A 16,883-nucleotide genomic window follows, 5' to 3' on the forward strand; every position below is an offset into this window, starting at 1 on the left:
GAGGTAGTACCAGTGTAACTGAACCAAGTCTGACTGTGATGGAACTGGTCTACCTTCAGTCTTTGACAGCTATAAAGGCACTTCCTGTTTGTAGATAGGACTGAAGTGACATGTGGCTGCAAGTTCTTTGCTACTCCTTTTAAGACGCAGTTGCCGTCCCCTCCCCCTTTTAGCCAGCTTAATGCTGGACAAACAGAATGTAGAAGAGGCAACCTAAGGCCAGGTCATGAGCTTTGCAGCTTTTGCCCAGACCTCTTGGAACACTGGCTCATGGACATAAAAGGCCTGGTGACTCTATCTTGCTAGAGAAGTTATACAGAGACACTGGTTGACAATCCAATGGATTCTACCTTCCAGACGGCCCACCACGGCCCTGGACATGTGAGTAAAGCCCTATAGGATAGCCCAGCTGCAAACTGGTTACCAAGCAACCTCACAGGCACAAGAAACAGATTTGCCCAGGGAAGCCCAGATGTAATTCCTGGCCCACACAACTTTAAGATACAATAAAACAGTTTAAGTGTTGAGGTAGTTTGTTACAAGAGATCACTGAAGTAATAGCAATTCCCTGAATGAAACCACTCTACGGATCACCAGGCATCAAACTATATGACAAGAGATTGCAAACAGCCAACCCATCCCCAAAATCATTTTGGAAATACTTTTTTTAATCCTTTTATTCCTCTTTTTTAACAAACGGCCCCAGGGATAGGGGACCAGGGGAGGGGGAAGGAGGGGAAGCAAGGCCCCAGCCCTACAACCCTTCCCCACCCACCCCTTTTCCCGCTTATATATTTATATTCTATATACAAGCCCCGGGGATGGGGGCAAGGGGAGATCCCTCAGCGGGGTGGGGGCAACCCAGGCTCCTTGTCCCCTCGGGACCCAGGCTCCTCTGCCCTTCGAGACGGCCCCTCTCGAGGTGGCCCTGTCCGCTCCCAAGGCTTCGGCATCCAGCGCAGGGTATCAGATGGGGAGGCCTGGGGGACAGGTACATGTCCAAGAGTTATGTCAAAGGGAGGTCAGGGATGGAAGAACAGGAACTCAGGTGCTAACTCCTGTGAATTCAGACAGGGGTTTCTCCCTCACCTGCTGGTAAAGGTCGATGCGCTGGGTGCGGAAGACTCCACTGTAGGTGGAAGGCGGGGCCTTGAGACGGGAACTGAGGCCAGAGAAAGACCTACAGGAGGAAAAGTATTTGAGGTGACCAAAGAAGTCCTAGGGGACAGGCAGTCTGCATTCCATTCCCTTCTCTTGCCTTCCAGCTGGGGGAGTACGTGACGACCCAGGTCCCCCAAGGTTGCTGTTCAATTTTCGATAATCCTGGAACGGCTTTAGTTCCACTGGGTGCAGCTGAAGGAAAAAAAATTCATGAGAATCCTGCCTTTCAACTCTTTAATCTTGATACTGAATTCCTACCCCTAAACTCTCAGGGTTCCCTAGCACCTCAGTTCCTGTACCTTACCTCTGCTCGCCCCAAGCTAGGGCCGAAGGGCCTGGCAGGTGAAGGCAGCACCCCAGTAGCAGGAGCAGGTGGGGGCCGCACAGCCAGGCTGGGGGGCTGCAGAGCAGGGCCCACAGGTAACAGAGAGAGGGGAGGTGGGGCAGGAGGTGGCGCTGGTGGCAGGGAGCCAAAGTTCACCACAGGCAGCTGTGAGTCCACCATGGGTAGAAGCATCTGTAATGAGAAACGTGGGAGTGTGTGTTGGGAACAGAGAGGAATGTCAGAATACCAGGAATAGTGTCCAAACAAGTTAACAAAAAAAGAAGCTCGAAAGAGAACAGAATGAGAACATAAGCGGTACCTGCTGGGCAGGGGCCCCTGAGGGGAGGAAGCCACTTTGGCCACCAGGTTGCAGAGTAGAATAAAAATCTGAGGGGGATGGCAGATCCTGACGCACCTGTTGGGGAACAGGGAGAAATACGTCAACTCCCCAAAAAGCATTCTTCCTCTCACCCCTAACTCCCCAAGCCCAGCACCAACCCACCTCTTACCTGAAGCAAGGGAGGGTCTGGCAGAGGGCTAGGGCAGAAAGCTGGAGAGTAGAGGAAGGAAGGTGGAGGGTAAAGAACTCCTCCAGCCGGCAATTTCCCCAGCTCTGTTGCTTGCAGTGCTGAGAAATCCAGAAACTGGCCCTTGATGGCCACCCCAGAGAGCAGAGCAGAGGGTGGAGCTGAGCCTGGGGGGAGGTACAGGGGCTGTGATCTGAAAATAAATTGGATCAAGGATGAGGAGAGGTGTCAGGAAGCCAGGGGTCATTTACTCCGTTAGTCTTAACCATATGGTAAGTTCACTAGCCTCTGGGTACTCTAGAATACCTTACTCTTTCTTCTCCCCTAAAACACGGCTCCATTTCCTTCTGAAGTCCACAGAAATCTAGTCTTACCTGTAAGGGTGCAGCGAGGGTGTCCCAGGGCGGAAGCCTCCACTGTTGGGATGTAACTGAGAGTCTATGGCTCCCCCTGAGACCTGCAGAAGAGTAAGGCTGGAATAGCTCCAATTTCTCTGGTCAAGAAAAGCTCACCCACCCCCCACCCACTACAGCAAAAGCAAGGAGAAAAATGAAATGACAAGAAAAAAGTTATAAACTACAAATTGGAAAGGTTTGATTTTAGAAGACAGTAGGCAAAAAGGGTCATGGGATAGGAAATAGGACCTACCTGAGAACTGGGAGGCCCAGGGCTGCCATAGAAGACCTCAGGGTACAAGCGTTGGCCTGAGGAGCTGGGCTCTGGGCCATGCCCAGAACCCATGTTCTTGGATTGTGGCTCAGCTGGGGCAGAAGCACTGGGGAGCAGCTCCCAGTCCCGGGATATAGGAATGGCCTGGGAAGGAGAAGCCTTATCAAGAGGGCTATCTGGGCATCCTGGATGCCCTGGTGACTCCCAGACACCTTATCCAGAAGTCTAAAGCCTTTCCATCAATCTCACTCTCCCACTTACCTCAGTGACTGATCCAGTTAGCTCCTTCTCTGCTTTTAAACTATCTCCTACCACTAGACGCAAGTCCGAGTCCTGTGATCACAAGGCAAAGGAGATTATCCCATGTATCAGACGTGTGTCCTCCACTTCCCACTTCTAACCCTTCCCTTCTCTCCAGCCAACCCAAGTCACCCAGACCCACCCCATTCAGACCTTGTCACTGGTACCAAACTGGACTGGGGGACCAGGTCGATGGGCTGGGCGGAGGGAGCCAGGCTCTGGGCCTCGGTCTGTACGCTGCAATCGTTCTGTGCCAATGGGCCCAGGGGGCAGAGGCTGCTCCCGGGGCAACTCCTGTATTGGGCAACACAATGAAGAAGGGTTGGGGAAGGGAAGGCCAAATCAGCACACATAGGCAGAAGAAAGGGCAAAGGTAAGGTCAAAGCCAGAGTCCCAAAAACCTTCTTATCCTTTCTTGGTGGTTTACCTTTCTGTCCCCATCATGGGGCGCAGGTGGTCGTCTCCTAGGAGGTTCAGAGGGTTCAGAGCCAGGTGGACCCTCACCAGGAACAGCATTCAGAGGTGAGGGGCCTCCAGGCCGCTTGGGGGGTCCCTCTGCTGTCCCCTTGAGTCCTCCATCAGGGGAACTTCGCTGGCTGCAGGGACCTGATGACACCTGAGAATCCCCACTCAGGTCCACCCCACTGTCAGACTGACTCATCTGAGAGGAGTGGAAAAGGAGTTAAGTCAGAGTAGAAAGCACCCCAATATACCTGACTGATGTACACACACAAACTAAAGAAAGGAGACAACTGCATGACCAAACAGCCCCAGACTCATTCCAAAACGTGGGGAAGTAAGACCAGTGCTCAATAAAATTCCAACTCAGACACTCCCTCCCACCCTCACTTACCTCTGTGCCAGCCACCTCCTCAAAAGGACTCAGGGGTTCCATCCAAGGCTCTACAGAGCCAGGCTGGTAACTCTTTCGGCTAGTGGCTGGGAACAGCACCAACAGAACAGAAGTGAGAAAACAGTTCTGCAGCTCACCTCTCTCTAAGCTCTCTAACACAGGCCTTCCTTCTGCTCAGCTTAACTCACCAGTATGTAAACGATTCCAGATTTGAGGGGTCAGGGCCTCTGTTCCTGCATCTCGGGACTCTCCCTGAGGGCCTGGGCCCTCGGGTTTGGGGCCCAAGAATCCAGAAGTATGAGAAGATGGCAAAGATTCCTAAAGGTTAGAAAAGTCAGAAGCAAAACATGAATGAGGGCATTACAGAACGTAAGCAGCCGAGACAAGAGTGCCCCACGTGTGGGGCAAAGAAACATGGGATACGAGCAGTGACTAATACTGAGGCTTTAGGGTGAGAACACAATGACACTAATAGGGCAGAGACTAGAAAAAAGAAAACATGAGTAAAAACGTTTAAAAGTGAGAGCAACTAAGCACAACCTCAAGCCCCACCCCTCACCTCCTGTAGCAGCTCTGGTTTTCTGGGAGGTCGCTCTCGCCGTTTGGGGGGGAAGGGATTGACCCCGGCAGAGTCCCGGGGAGTCCCGCCCACCCCCCTCACCACTGGCCCTGGCTCCTCCAAGTGGGGGTCTGGAGAAAAGGGGAAATCTGTTAGCATCTGCCTTGCTCCATCATGACCCGAGCACTTCCTCCTTACTCCACCTCCCAATCCTTCTACCCTCAGTGCAGACACCTGGCATCAAGGCCCCCCAGGCCACATAATCTTGCCCCTTCAGCAGCTGATCTTCTCTGGGGATGGAGACACGCACACCCTTAGTCCCTCCAGCTTACCTGAATCGATGCCGTTGTTGTTGGCCCTCTGAGGATCATACCGGGTTGGGGGCCGAGGGGATGGGCCTTGAGGGGTTTGGGGAGCTCCAGGCTTGGGCCTTGGGTGGCCCCCTGGTGCAGCTGCACTTCCTTGGCGGCTGCTGAGCTGCGCCAGGGCCTGTTGGATGCCAGCAGGGTTGCTGTGGATAACTTGGTCCAGGCGGAAGACAGCAGAACTGCTCGGGGGCGGAGGAGGCAGAGGAAGCCCTGGGGGACGCTCCTCTGGAGGACGGCTGAAGAGAACAGAGCATCAGCTCCAGTTGTCACAAAATTGTTATGTTTTCCCTAGAAGTCAAAACTCTACTTCATCTTCGACCTGTCCTCTGCTAAAATCCAGGTGTTTCTGAGCACTTTTAAGCAATTATACACGTACATATCTATAATGGGGAGCAAGGATTATGGGTGTTCCCAACTTATCAATTGCTTTCCAGCTGCCTTCCCTCAACACAAATATCCCAGTGCCTAACAGCTTAGCCTGTGCCCTCAGATCTCAAACTCCACAGCCCCCAACTTCGTATCTTTCCCTCAGGTTTCCTCCCCACCTCCACCCTGATTTTTCAATCTTCCCCATCCTGTTTTTAACTCTACAATTAAACTTTGTTAACAACCTGTTCCTACCCACCTTCGGTTCTTGGGAGAGGGCCAGCTCCTCTTGTCCCCTCGCCCTGGGCCGGTCCTCCCTCCAGGACCCCCACCTCCTCCTCCACTACTGCTGCCACCACTGCCAGCCTTGCTGCTTGGGCCTGGGCGCCGGTTCTGCCTTTCCATGCCAGGCCGCTGACTCGAGAAGCTCCGCTTGCTCAAATCCTTGGCTCTCTGGCTCAGATCTCCACGGGACATGGCTGAAATGCCTGGTCCACCTCCACCGCCCCCAGGAGTCCCCATAGCTTTGGGGGTTAGCAGTGCTGGTGGGGGAGCCTCCTTGTCTCCCCGGCGCTCACTAGCAAAGTCGCTGCTCTCTGACGCTGTCTCCCATTCCTCATTGGCTTGGTCTGAGTTCTGGTTTGACAGATCAGGAGACTTGGCAGCTGCCCTGCGAGGAGGTGGAGGCACTGCTACTGTTGTGAGGGCCTCCTCCGGTCCAGGGGAGGCGGCTGGAAGGGTTAAGGAAGAGGGCTTGCCCTCAGTCCCTCTGGCAGCATTCTCCCGTTCCTGTTTCAGCCTCCGGAAACGAGGTGGTTTGTCCTGCTGCTGAGCCCTCCCATGTCGCCTCCTCCTGGGCCGCTCCCCATCTTCCACACCCATACCAACATTGCTGCCTCCACTGCTGCCTCCTCGGGCCATAGGGGACAAAGGTCCTGGAATCAGCTTCTCTTTCAAAGGCTCCTTATTTGGTGGCAAAGGACCTGTTGGAGGCTTCTTAGGAGCCAGGGACTTGGTTGGAGGGCTCCAGCCTGGGCAAATGGGGGGAGGGGGCCGCCCTCCCCCTCGACCCCGGCGGGATGGCACCCCTCTGGGAGTGAAGACACGCCCACCCCGGGCAGTGGAAAAGCGGGCTGGGGCTGGTGAAGGAGGTGCTTCTGATGATGGGGGAGCAAGAGGAACCTGGGTGAGAACTCCTTCCTTGGGTGTGGGGGCCTCCTTGTCTGATGGGGCCAGATCACTCTCATGGGTCTCACTGCCTGTTTCTGAGCCCCGCTGACGGCGCCGCTTGGGGATCTCTTCATACTCTGAACCCTCACTGCGTGTCTCGCTGGCAGTGCGGCCTCGGGGAGCAGGGGGATGATTTGCTCCCCCAGCCCCACCTCCACGCCCATCGTCTCCACGGAACTCTCGGTAACTGCGGAACTCTCGGCTTCGGGTTCCCCGCCCCCGCCCCCCATAAGTCCCCCGAAAACCCCTCCCTCTGGCAAAATATTCCCCACGGCCCCGCCCCCTGCAAGAGTTAGGACCCACTCTTTCATAGGAATAGTCCCTCCGAAGCCTTGGGGCAGGGGAAAGATTCCCACTTGGTGGGGTCTCCTTGGGGCCCCCTATCTTCCCCTTTGCCATCTTCAGTGGGTCTGGCTTTGGAACCTTAGGGGTTTCATCCCCCTGTTCAAGGGGCTTAGGGGGCAGCTCTTCAACTTTCGTAGGTGGTGGGGGTTTCTTTATAGGCCCGGCCCGGCGGGGAAGGGCCCCAGGCTCCTCCGGAGGGATTCCACGACGACTGCTGCCTGGGCGAGGGCCCCAGCGGGTCTCAGTGCGGCTTTCTCTGCGAGGTGGCAGGGGGCCTTGGCCTCCAACTCCGCGGGCAGGCTTCCGGCCAGCTTCTGGCCCTGTTAGCTGTGGAGTCTCCTCCTTGGGGGTTTCCTTCTTGGGTGGTGGAGCTTGTATCTTGGCCGCCTCATCACTGCCTGGGGGCCAGGGGAGTGGACGGGGCCCTGGGGGAGCTGTCTCCTCCAGAGGGAAGCGAGGGATTGGGGGCCCAGGGGCTCCATTCTCAGGAAAGCCTGGATAACTGGCCAGATAGGGTGGTGGGGGAGGTACTGGAGGGGTCTCGCTCCTGAAGAGGGAGACAGAAAAGAACGGAAATAAATATCTCAAGACGAGGAAAACAAACTAGGTAGGGAAAGAGAATACTTTATTATGACCCAGACACTCCTTTCATGTTTATCCCTATCACCTCACCAATAATCCAAAGTACCTTTTCTCCTAGCCCAGGTCTTTTCACTATGAAACTCACCCATTTCTCTCCCCAGACTCACCTCATCCCCTTGTCGTCCTCATCAGCAGCCTGGCGCAGCGGTGAGGTAAGTGGGCGGGGGTCAGCAGGGGTGGTGGTGAAGACATCTCCTACCCAGGCCAACTTTGGATCCACTGGTGGGGTGCCCCGGTCCCGTAAGAGTGGGGGTGCATGGCGTTCAAATGGCTCTGAGCTTGAGCCCCCACTGTCTGAACGCTCCCGGGGAACTAGGCCTGAGGAAACAAAACAGTATGAGAAAAACCCTTTTTTCATGTTACAGGCCCTTCAGCACAAAAAGTATCACCCAGTCTAATCCTCCATGTCTGTCCAATCAATGTCAGCGCCTCCATCTCCTGGACCTTGTCTGCTCTCCTGAAACAGAGTTGTCCACTAAGCTTCTCTATAAATGAAATCAATCAATACCCCCCACATAAATCCTGGATAAAGAACTACTCTTTCACTCTTGCAACAAAAAGTCATCTCAGCAATGCCAAGCTTCCTCTTAACTAGTAGCTTTTCTTCTCCATAGAAAGATGCTGATCCCAACTTCCCAGGACTAAGAGGTTCCCTGTCCCCTACCCCTCCTATGGCCCCTTACCAGAGGGGTGCACACCAGGAGGGTAGAAGTCCAGAGGGGGCCGGCCTTGGAGGAGCCGGGGGTCCACATAAGGAGGAATCATCATCCATCGGGGATCAAAGTTCATTGGGGGCATGGGTGGGGGCCGGCCCAGAGCACCTGGGTACAGGGCCTTGGGAGGGGGTGGTGGAGCCTGTGGAGCCGGCACAGCCCCCAAAGTCACAGGCTGTGGTGGTGATGGGGGCACAGGGGCAGGTGGAGCGGAGCCCTGTTGATGCTGCTGCCACTGCTGCTGTTGTTGCTGCTTCAAGAGCTGCTCCTGGGGAAGGAAAAAAGGGGATGAGAGAGGCATTAAAGGCCCCAGACAGAAAAAGGAGCCAGAAAAGATAAAGGCAATACATAAATATTACAAATACCCGGGCTAGATGGAAACTAGGGTGACATAATGGAGACATAACTGGTAGAGAGACCCAGAAAATAACTTATGGACAGAATGAATGTTGAAACCAAGGAAAGCAGCAGTCCTTAAGAAAGTAATTCAGTTTCACCTGCTGCTGCCGCTGGAAACGGGGAGGCAATGACTTCTGATATTTGGGGTAGCCTGAGCTTTGGCTGGGGGGCTGCCGGGTGGGACCAACCCCATCACCCTTGGGTTCCACCTTTGGGACCGGAGGTGTGGCAGGAGAAGGAACCTCTTCTGACAGTTCAGGACCCTCTTTTGAGGGCAGCTGAGGTTCCACTGCATTGAAGAAAAGACAACAATCAGAGTAGCCTAGTCTACCAACAGATACTCCATCAACACCCCCATAATTTCAGCTCTCACCTCTAGCTCCCCCTCTAAAGGTTAAGACTTTCCCATTTAAAACCCATGAAAACACTTCATGGCATTTCAAGAGCCAACGGTGGTGGCATTAACTTCCCATGAAATCACCAAAATAAGACACTTTCTTCAGTCTTGCTCCATGCTAGGCCTATGAAAAGTGGTTTTAGATCACTACTTACTCAGGCATTCAGGTACCAAAATCTTTCCCCTTTAGATGTCCACACAAGCACAAGGACCCCTTTTACCCCTACCACAGACAGCCCAATAAACCAAAGTAGCTGCCTTCTATTTCGTTTACTCCCATCCTTACCACCTGCACCCTCGACCCCAAGCAGAGATCTGGCACCTGGTAGTACCTATCACCATCTCCATACCTGGGCTGGCTTCGAAGCTGCCACTGCTGGTGCTACTGGTACTGCCACCACCACTCACCAGAGTGGGAGCTGGAGCCACACCTGGAGTGGGGGTGGACTGGGCAGGAGCCATCTGTGCCGGCTCTTCTGGTTCTTTTTCAGGTGATGGGACTGGTGCAGTTGGAGGAGCTGGAGGTGCGGGCAGTTCCTTGGGGGCTGCAGGTGGTGGAGCAGGGACAGGAGGGGCAGCAGGTGGTGCAGCAGGCTCTGCTTTGAGCCGCTTGTCAGGTGCCCCAAACTTCTCGTCGAGTCGCTTGAGCTTCTCAGCACAGGCTGCCCTGCGCTCCTCCTGCATGCGCCGCTCCTCCTCCTCTCGCCGTCGCCGGGCCCGCTCCACAGCCAGGGAGATTTCAGAGGAAGACTGCTTTCGCCGCTGTCGCCATGCCTCATCCTCGTCTTCGGGTGCTGGGGGCTTGCAGGGAGGGCCCCCACGATCCTGTCAGTGGGCAGACCCAGCAGGGCCAGAGGTGTCAGTCATCATGTTTCTTACAATCTCTTTCAGACTCACCAACTGTTTCTAGCTGTAGGTGCAAAGACCAGGCCTTGGGGCTGATGACCTCTCTGGGTAGTGACAAACTCATCATCCTAGTCTTGTTTCCTCTTTCAAAGACCCCAATACTCAGGTCTCCCTGTTTTTCCTAACTAGCAACCCAATTTCTCTGTTAACCCAGACTTGCCTGTCACCAACAATGTTCAACCTTTTCAGAGATGCTCCACAGCTCTACACTTCCTGCAGCCCATTTCTGGCCTTCCCTCCAGCTTCCTCTATTACTACTGCTTCAATTACTCAGCTGAAACTAATCTCCCACAACTAACCCTTTCAACCCCTCATTGTAGACACTCACTGGGTAGTCCCCAGGGGGGCCCCAATTCCCGGCGGGGCCCCGGTGAGGTGGGGGTGGGGGAGGCTTTGGGGCAGGAGGCCCCGGCTCTGTCTCTGGAGGCCGAGAGGTCTCTGCCCAGGCCGTCTTAGGAGGGGGCGGTTCGCTGCCGGGGGAGTTGCCCTTTTTGCCATCTGCTTCAGGGGGCCGTTCCTCACCAGCAGCTGACTGGGACTCCTTGCTGTGAGCAAACCAACAATGGAATTAAAATCAGCTGAAACCCAGAGCCTTTAGGAGTATATTATTGTGAGAGAAACTGAGCTTCCCTCCTCTCCCCAGAGGGCCCTAACTCACTGGCCCTCAGCTCCCTCCTCATCGGAGTCTCGCCCATCTTCCTCATCGCTGAACTTGAGCTTCTCAGTGTAGTCGACCTCCTCGTGGGCCCCTGAGGAGAAAAGTGACGAGTGGAACCCAAGCATTCTGCTCTCTAGTCTGATATCCACTGGAACACAGGAAGGGATCTGGAACTACATGACAAGATGCACTACTAATGCCAACTGCCCTCCCGATGGATGTCTAGATCCACCACGGCTCCTGTCACTCACTCCTCTCAGCTCTCTACCAGGACTTGGCTTTCCTCCATGTATCTCCCTACCTTTCAATGTCTTTTATCACACCTGACCCCATTTTTTTTCCTCACCAGATTTTGCCTTTTAAAACTAAAATACTTAGTCCTTAATATCCACTCACCTGCCCAACCATCATCATTCTCCTGGTCCAACTGGTCAAACTCTTTGAGGTTATCTTCTTTAAGAATGGAAGGCCGACCCACAGGCTCTACAAGGCGCATTGGTGGTCCTGAGCCTCGGGGGCCTGCCACACGGGGAAAACGGCTGTGTATGAAAAGGCAAATAGGAGAAGAGAATAAAACATAGTAGTTTTATAGACACACGTAAGACTGAGCCTCCTTGCCAGAAAACCATCTCCCCCAAAAGGCTTCCCCTCTCCCCAACCAAAAACCCAGAACTGGATTACTCACCTGGGCCCATCAGGAGTGGGGTATCGATAAGGCCCCTGGGGTCCATACGGTGGAGGAAACGGGAGATATGGGGGATACATCTGCAAAAGGGCCCAAAAGTAGCTGCTCAGAGAGACAGTCAAATTGCCAACCAGCTCCCTAAACCTATCATCCTCCCCCGACCCTCACTCTATGTCACAGGCTCCTGTTTTCCAGCTGCCCTCTCCACAAACTAAGTCCTAACCCCTAACTCTCCAGCTTCCAGTCCAACCAATCCAAAACATATCCAAACTCACGAAGGGCGGCATCATTCCGCGGTAGGGAGGGAACTGGGGTGGGCCTGAAGGCTGCAGCCCACCCCGGGGATCATGGCCGTGATGAAGTTTGGAGTCCGGGCCCTCCAGCTCATCAGGGCCACGCCCACCTCCGTCCCTCCAAGTAGTAGAATCTGTATTTTGAAAAAGGCAGAGTGTGAATGTAGCTGAAAATGATGGAGAGAAAGATAAATAAGCCAGTACTTAGTTCTGAGATGGAATAAGGTTATGTCCTGCCCAAGAGGGTAACTTAATCACTCCTTCCCTCCCTCCCTGCCTCACAACAGCCACTCACTTTGGGGGCGGAGGTTTGGTCCGGGCCCAGACGACTGTTCGGCAGACTCCCTTTCCTTGGCAGCCTTGTCCTGGTCGCCAGCCGCCTGCAGGGTCGGAAATTCCTCTCGAGAGAATCGTGACAGTAGGCTTGATGCCCTTCCACCTGTTGGGGTTGAGGTTCAAGAATAGGAGACAAAAATACATTTACTGAGAACGCACCATCAAAGTTGAAGGTTCTGATGGGTACCAGATCCAGTTCCACCTCCAACCTCACCCACTATGTATTAGGTACTCATTCCCCAAGAAACAAAGTCAGTTCTAGGATACTCTCCTCACACTTGTGTAACACTGAGACAAACTTGCTCAAATGCCCTATAAAACTGAATATGCAGTCCAAAATTTAGTCAAAGAGGAATGAGAACACTTCGCTGAAGGTATAGTGCAAGGCTCCTACCTAAAAGGGTGCCTGGAGAGAGCTCCCCAAACAGCCCTACACTCACCATCTCCATGTGCTCCATGGGTGACGCTGGCTTGTGCCCAGGACTTTACCCCGCTTGGAACCGAAGGAGTGTTCTGAGGAAGCAGTGAAATAATAAATGGCAATGTGGGTGAGGAGATACAAGCCATTCTTGCTCCCCACCCCTTAAGTAACATCCATTTCTTCAATACCTCGGGGGTTGCTGGGGGTCGTTTCGGTTGGTTGGAGGCAGGCGTCTGTGAAGCCGGCAGTGGCTGCGATTCCGGCGGCTGAGCGGTCGAGGCATCGGAACTAAGGAATGGTAGAATAAGGTTATTCAGAGCCTAAGATGGCTGTGGCTCTCCTGCTTCTCCAACTGGTCGAGGACAGGAACTGAACCCAAGCCTCTTAGATACTGGTTACAAATACTAGGACAAAATGCCATAATCTTGTCTTACTGCATAGGCTGACCTGTTTCTTCTAGCTTTCTATCTATCTGACAGAAAGCTAAAAGGTACTATTCCCTAGTCATTTAACAGGACTCCTGCAGTAGGCAGGAGAAAATCTTCTCTGTCTCTGACTCTTAAGTGGCAGGGCTAGACCAAGCGCCAACTCTTCCTGAAGTTCAAAGTTAAAATACTCGTAACTCTGGGTCCCCCAAGCTTCTGTCTACCTCTTGGGGTCGGACTGCTCCTGTTTGCTTGCCCATCCTGTTCCGTCTTTCGGCACTAGTGAGACGTTGGGGTCATTGCCTTTGTTCTCGGCTTTCAGGCTTGGAAGGTTGGCTGGGGGTGGCATACGCCGTGCAATGGCAACTTTCCCGAGACTCTGCAAGCCATGGCGAGGGGCAACTGGAGAAAAGGTAGAGGATGAAAAATGCCTCACAGAGATCTGACAGCATCCTACCCTAGGCCCCATTTAGACACGCATCCTCAGTCTCATTACCCAACTTCTCTTAGAAATCTTCCCTCCCTTTCCCCTAGGCAAACTCCGAAATCCTATCAGGAAGACTGAAATGTTTTACATTCAATACTTCTTTGTGGGATGGTTGATCTTGAGCCTGCAGGGTGCAAGCTGGCCCCAGATTTCTCCAAGTCCACATTTCTTTGCCTCCAATTCTTACGTGTCCAAAGATAGGAAACCACAGACACGCCTTTGTAGGAGGGTACTAGTGTTTACCCAAAGTGCAACATGCCCTATGGGACCCAAGAAAAACTGGAAAGTCTCTAGTGTTCCTCTGATTTTTTGATGTATGTACTACAGCTGTTTCCCTTTGGAGAGCTCTAAAACACATGACCCATTCATGCCCAGCCTCCAATAATTAAGCACATCATTGCAGGACCCTCACCAGTGGGTTTCTGGATCTCTAAGGACTTGCCCTTATATGTATCAAACAGGTTGAGTGAGGAATACTTCTTTCCATCCTTCCCCTTGGCAGTCGGCCCCGAGCGATCGGACATTGCGCTGGAAGCTCATTGAGTACGTTGGGTCCTGCAGGCACCTCCCCCAAAACGTGCCGGAGCCTGTGGGCCAGACACCAAGTGTTTCAGTCTCTGCTTCATTTACAGATTCCAACAGAAAAGCCTAGATGCTCCTTTCCATTCTCAATAGGGGCCCAGATATGTGGCTCTCTCATGTCTTTTCCTCCCATCTAATCAAACACCCCAGTCTCTTTAAGCAATCATTATCTACTTAACTCCCAACAGAGCCCAAATGCCATGTTCCCTCTTTTCCCCAGACATCTCTTGCCATGAAAATGCAAATAAAAATTCAGTATCTTCTCGTGTAAACACCCTCCCCTTTGTGCCAGTCTATAAAGGGCAGCAGCCTCTTCACTAACTCCACAAGTAATAACCTCTTCTCCCTCCACCAAAATCATTTCAGAGACCTACAATAAAAAAAAGAGCAAGTCTAAGCCCCAGAGAAAACCAGAAAGAGGAATACAGCTCTATCATGTAAGGTACAAATATCTAGATCCCCTACTAATTAGACACTAGCTTCCTAACTGTGCCCCAGGTTCTATTCCCAGCAGCCTCACTCCCATCTGGGAAGATTTGCAGGAAGGTATGCCAGGAGTTTAAGGATTTTATGAGCCTGCTCGGCCAGACTTGGGGCTGGTGCCAGAGAATTCCTCATAGAAAAACTGGGGCTCTACATACTCCCAAGTTATAGAACCAAGTATTTGGGATAACCTATCTTTTCCTACACTTGCCCCTACCCTGTCTCCTGGAAAATTTTTTTTTCATTATATGAAACACTGGCAGGCTCTGGTTTACCTTCTGGAGATGTGAGCGAAACAAAAAACATGGACACCCTGCAAACTTGGGGCCAAGGCCAGAACCAATTTCATTTTCCTTCCCAGTAAAAAGGCCTATCAGCAGTCATTTCTTTCCCTAATGCCCCTTGCTCCTTAAGCAGGCCAAATGCTCCATCCTCAGTTCCTGAGCGACCAGGCATTCATTTATAGAAAATAATGTAAAGGAAAAAGATGGAAGTTGGTGGGATATCCAGACAGGACCAGGATGAAAGCTGAAATCAAGAACTTTAAGACAGGTTAGATGAGGCGATGGGGGTCTCTTTGCAGGTATTTAAGGTCAGCCTCTGAAGGAAAAGGAGACAGAAGAATTGTGGAGTGAACAGACTAAGACTAATAAAAGAGAGTTAATATGAAGGCAGGTGGAAAATAATACACGTAAGCAAGAGTTATAGGAAAAGGATGTAGATCACAGTGGGGGGGGCAGTGTCAACAGGCCCAGAAAAAAAGGGGGGGTTGGGATAGAAAAGACATAGGGAATAGGAAAAAAGAAAAAAAGCAGAGGGGAGACCGAGGAACGTAAAAAGCACAGATGCAGGATAAAAACAGGGTTCCAGAGTGGGAGTGACTCGACGCGAAGTGGGGCGTCGCTGAGTGATGGGAGGGGGTCCACTATGGAGGAAAGAAAATTCTGGGAGAGGACAGTCAGGCGCGGCCCACCCCAGAGTGGCAGCAGAGAAGGGGGCCCACAAATAGGGGTGAGAGACCAGGAGCGCAGAGGAGAATGGGGAGTTGCGGCCCAGGAGTGAAGGTCGCTCCAGGAAGCCAGGAAGGTGGGAAGGTAAGGACAGGCTGCGGACTCAGAGGAGGGCTGGAGGTTCGGGTCCCCGGGTGGGAGTATCGGAGGGGGAGGGGCAGGCAGGGCCCGGCAGCAGGAGGACAAAATGGCGGCGGCTAATGGCAGCTTCTCCTCCCCCCGGCCCGCCGCCGCCGCCACCGCCGCTGCCACCACCGCTCCCGCGCCGGAAAAGGGCGTTAGCATTCGGCTTGCCCAGACTCACCTGGCCGGGTGCGCGGGGGTCCGGGACCGGGGCCTAGGGACTCCCCGGAGTAGGATGGCGGTGGGGCGGGGGCGGATGGCGGCGGATGGCGCCGGGTTCGGCTCCTCCCGTCTCCCTCGCTCACTCCGCGGCTGGGCTCCGACTAACGGCCCATCCGGGCAACCGCCGCCCCCGGGAGCGCCCCCCCACTCCCGCCTCCCTCCGCGCCTAGACACGCCCCTTGATTTGCATAAAAGGCGGGGCGCTTTCTACCGTATCCCTCTTTACTTCCAGGGTTGTCCTTATTTAAAAAAAAAAGGCCTGCGAAGCAGACGTAGGCTATTTGCATAAAGAGGAGGGACTTACAAGCGCTAGGACGCCGGTTGGCTGAAGAGACGGGCCCCCGGCGTCGGCCGTTGAGACGTGTAGAGGGGGCGGAAATGCGGCGCCGGACGGTTGGGTCGCAGAATTTGCACGACAAATAGAGAAAGAGGCGGAGCTTGCGTCGTGCGTTCGTGGAAAGATGAGAGCGGAGAAACGTAGGGACGCCGAGAGTAGAAGGAAACGATGGTAGGCCCGTGGCGTTTTCCGCGGAGGAGACGGAGCTAGAAGACGGGGCGGAAGGGATTAGTTGCCGGAGGGCGGAGCTTACGTAACCAGGGAAGAGTCCCAAGTCACGCATTTCTTCGCGAGAGGTGAAAGCACTGGAGGAGCGGGGCCTTAGTTTATTAAATCACGTCATGCAAATAAAATGGATACACAGGCCAATTCAAGGGTCCAGGGGAATGCATCGTGGGCACCACACAGCGTAGGCATTCTGTGGGTAGGTCTTTATTTGCATAATGTATGCAAATAATTTGAACAAAGATAGGCTACGAATAACCTACTCACGAAAATATTGGCAACCAGTGACTAGGACGGACATTTAGTTTTATAATCTATAATTTTCATGAATATATTTGTATATTTGATATTTTTGGCAGTTTGCGTTCCATTCACAATGGGTTTAATAATACGGAATGCAATACCATTTTTCTCCTTTGTCTCCCATTTAGTCTCCTTTTATTCGGCTCCAATCAGACCTACTACCCGTTTAACAAATCATTCAACAATTATTTTTTAACCAATAAAAGTGCGTATAATAGATTTTTATTAGAGAGATTTTAAGTTTACAGAACGAATGAGCGGAAGTACAGAGAATTCCCATAAACTCCTTCCCCTGCCTCAGTTTCCCCTATTATTAACATAGTGCATTGGTATGGCACATTTGTTGCAATTGATAAACCAGTAGTGAAAAGTTATTATTTTTTCTTCCGGTTTTACTGAAATATGATTGACATACAGCACTATATACATTTCAGGTAAACAGCATAATGATTTGGTATAGGAACATCATGAGATGATCACCACAATGTTTAGTGAACATCTATCATCTCACATAGTTAAAACTTAACGAAATA

At 52.7% G+C, this 16,883-nt stretch overlaps 1 protein-coding gene and 1 non-coding gene across 3 annotated transcripts; both read right to left on the minus strand.

The window, feature by feature from the left end:
- Nucleotides 1–647: 647 nt before the first annotated feature.
- Nucleotides 648–15,645, minus strand: PRRC2A (proline rich coiled-coil 2A). Of its 2 annotated transcripts, XM_072945366.1 has the most exons (32): nt 15,445–15,645; nt 13,478–13,652; nt 12,803–12,980; nt 12,342–12,441; nt 12,173–12,245; nt 11,692–11,835; nt 11,379–11,530; nt 11,104–11,183; nt 10,815–10,957; nt 10,419–10,509; nt 10,089–10,305; nt 9,205–9,679; nt 8,556–8,746; nt 8,029–8,326; nt 7,453–7,663; nt 6,013–7,250; nt 5,388–5,859; nt 4,727–4,998; nt 4,395–4,525; nt 4,024–4,153; nt 3,836–3,921; nt 3,410–3,643; nt 3,136–3,276; nt 2,944–3,015; nt 2,662–2,826; nt 2,388–2,470; nt 1,996–2,206; nt 1,806–1,901; nt 1,466–1,678; nt 1,259–1,353; nt 1,090–1,180; nt 648–980 (listed from the first exon to the last, which is right to left on the minus strand). In XM_072945366.1, exons 2-32 carry the CDS (start codon nt 13,587–13,589, stop codon nt 843–845), a joined length of 6,333 nt encoding a protein of 2,110 aa, XP_072801467.1. In that variant the 5' UTR covers nt 13,590–13,652; nt 15,445–15,645; the 3' UTR covers nt 648–842. The 2 variants fall into 2 exon arrangements, with proteins under 2 accessions (XP_072801467.1, XP_006215382.2); XM_006215320.4 differs by having other exon boundaries at nt 5,388–7,250.
- LOC116284522 (small nucleolar RNA SNORA38) lies at nt 13,165–13,295 on the minus strand. Its single transcript, XR_004194309.1, has one exon. It is a non-coding gene; the product is annotated as a small nucleolar RNA SNORA38 (small nucleolar RNA).
- Nucleotides 15,646–16,883: the final 1,238 nt, after the last annotated feature.

This window comes from Vicugna pacos, chromosome 20 (genome assembly GCF_048564905.1).
Source record: "Vicugna pacos chromosome 20, VicPac4, whole genome shotgun sequence".
NCBI lineage: Eukaryota > Metazoa > Chordata > Mammalia > Artiodactyla > Camelidae > Vicugna > Vicugna pacos.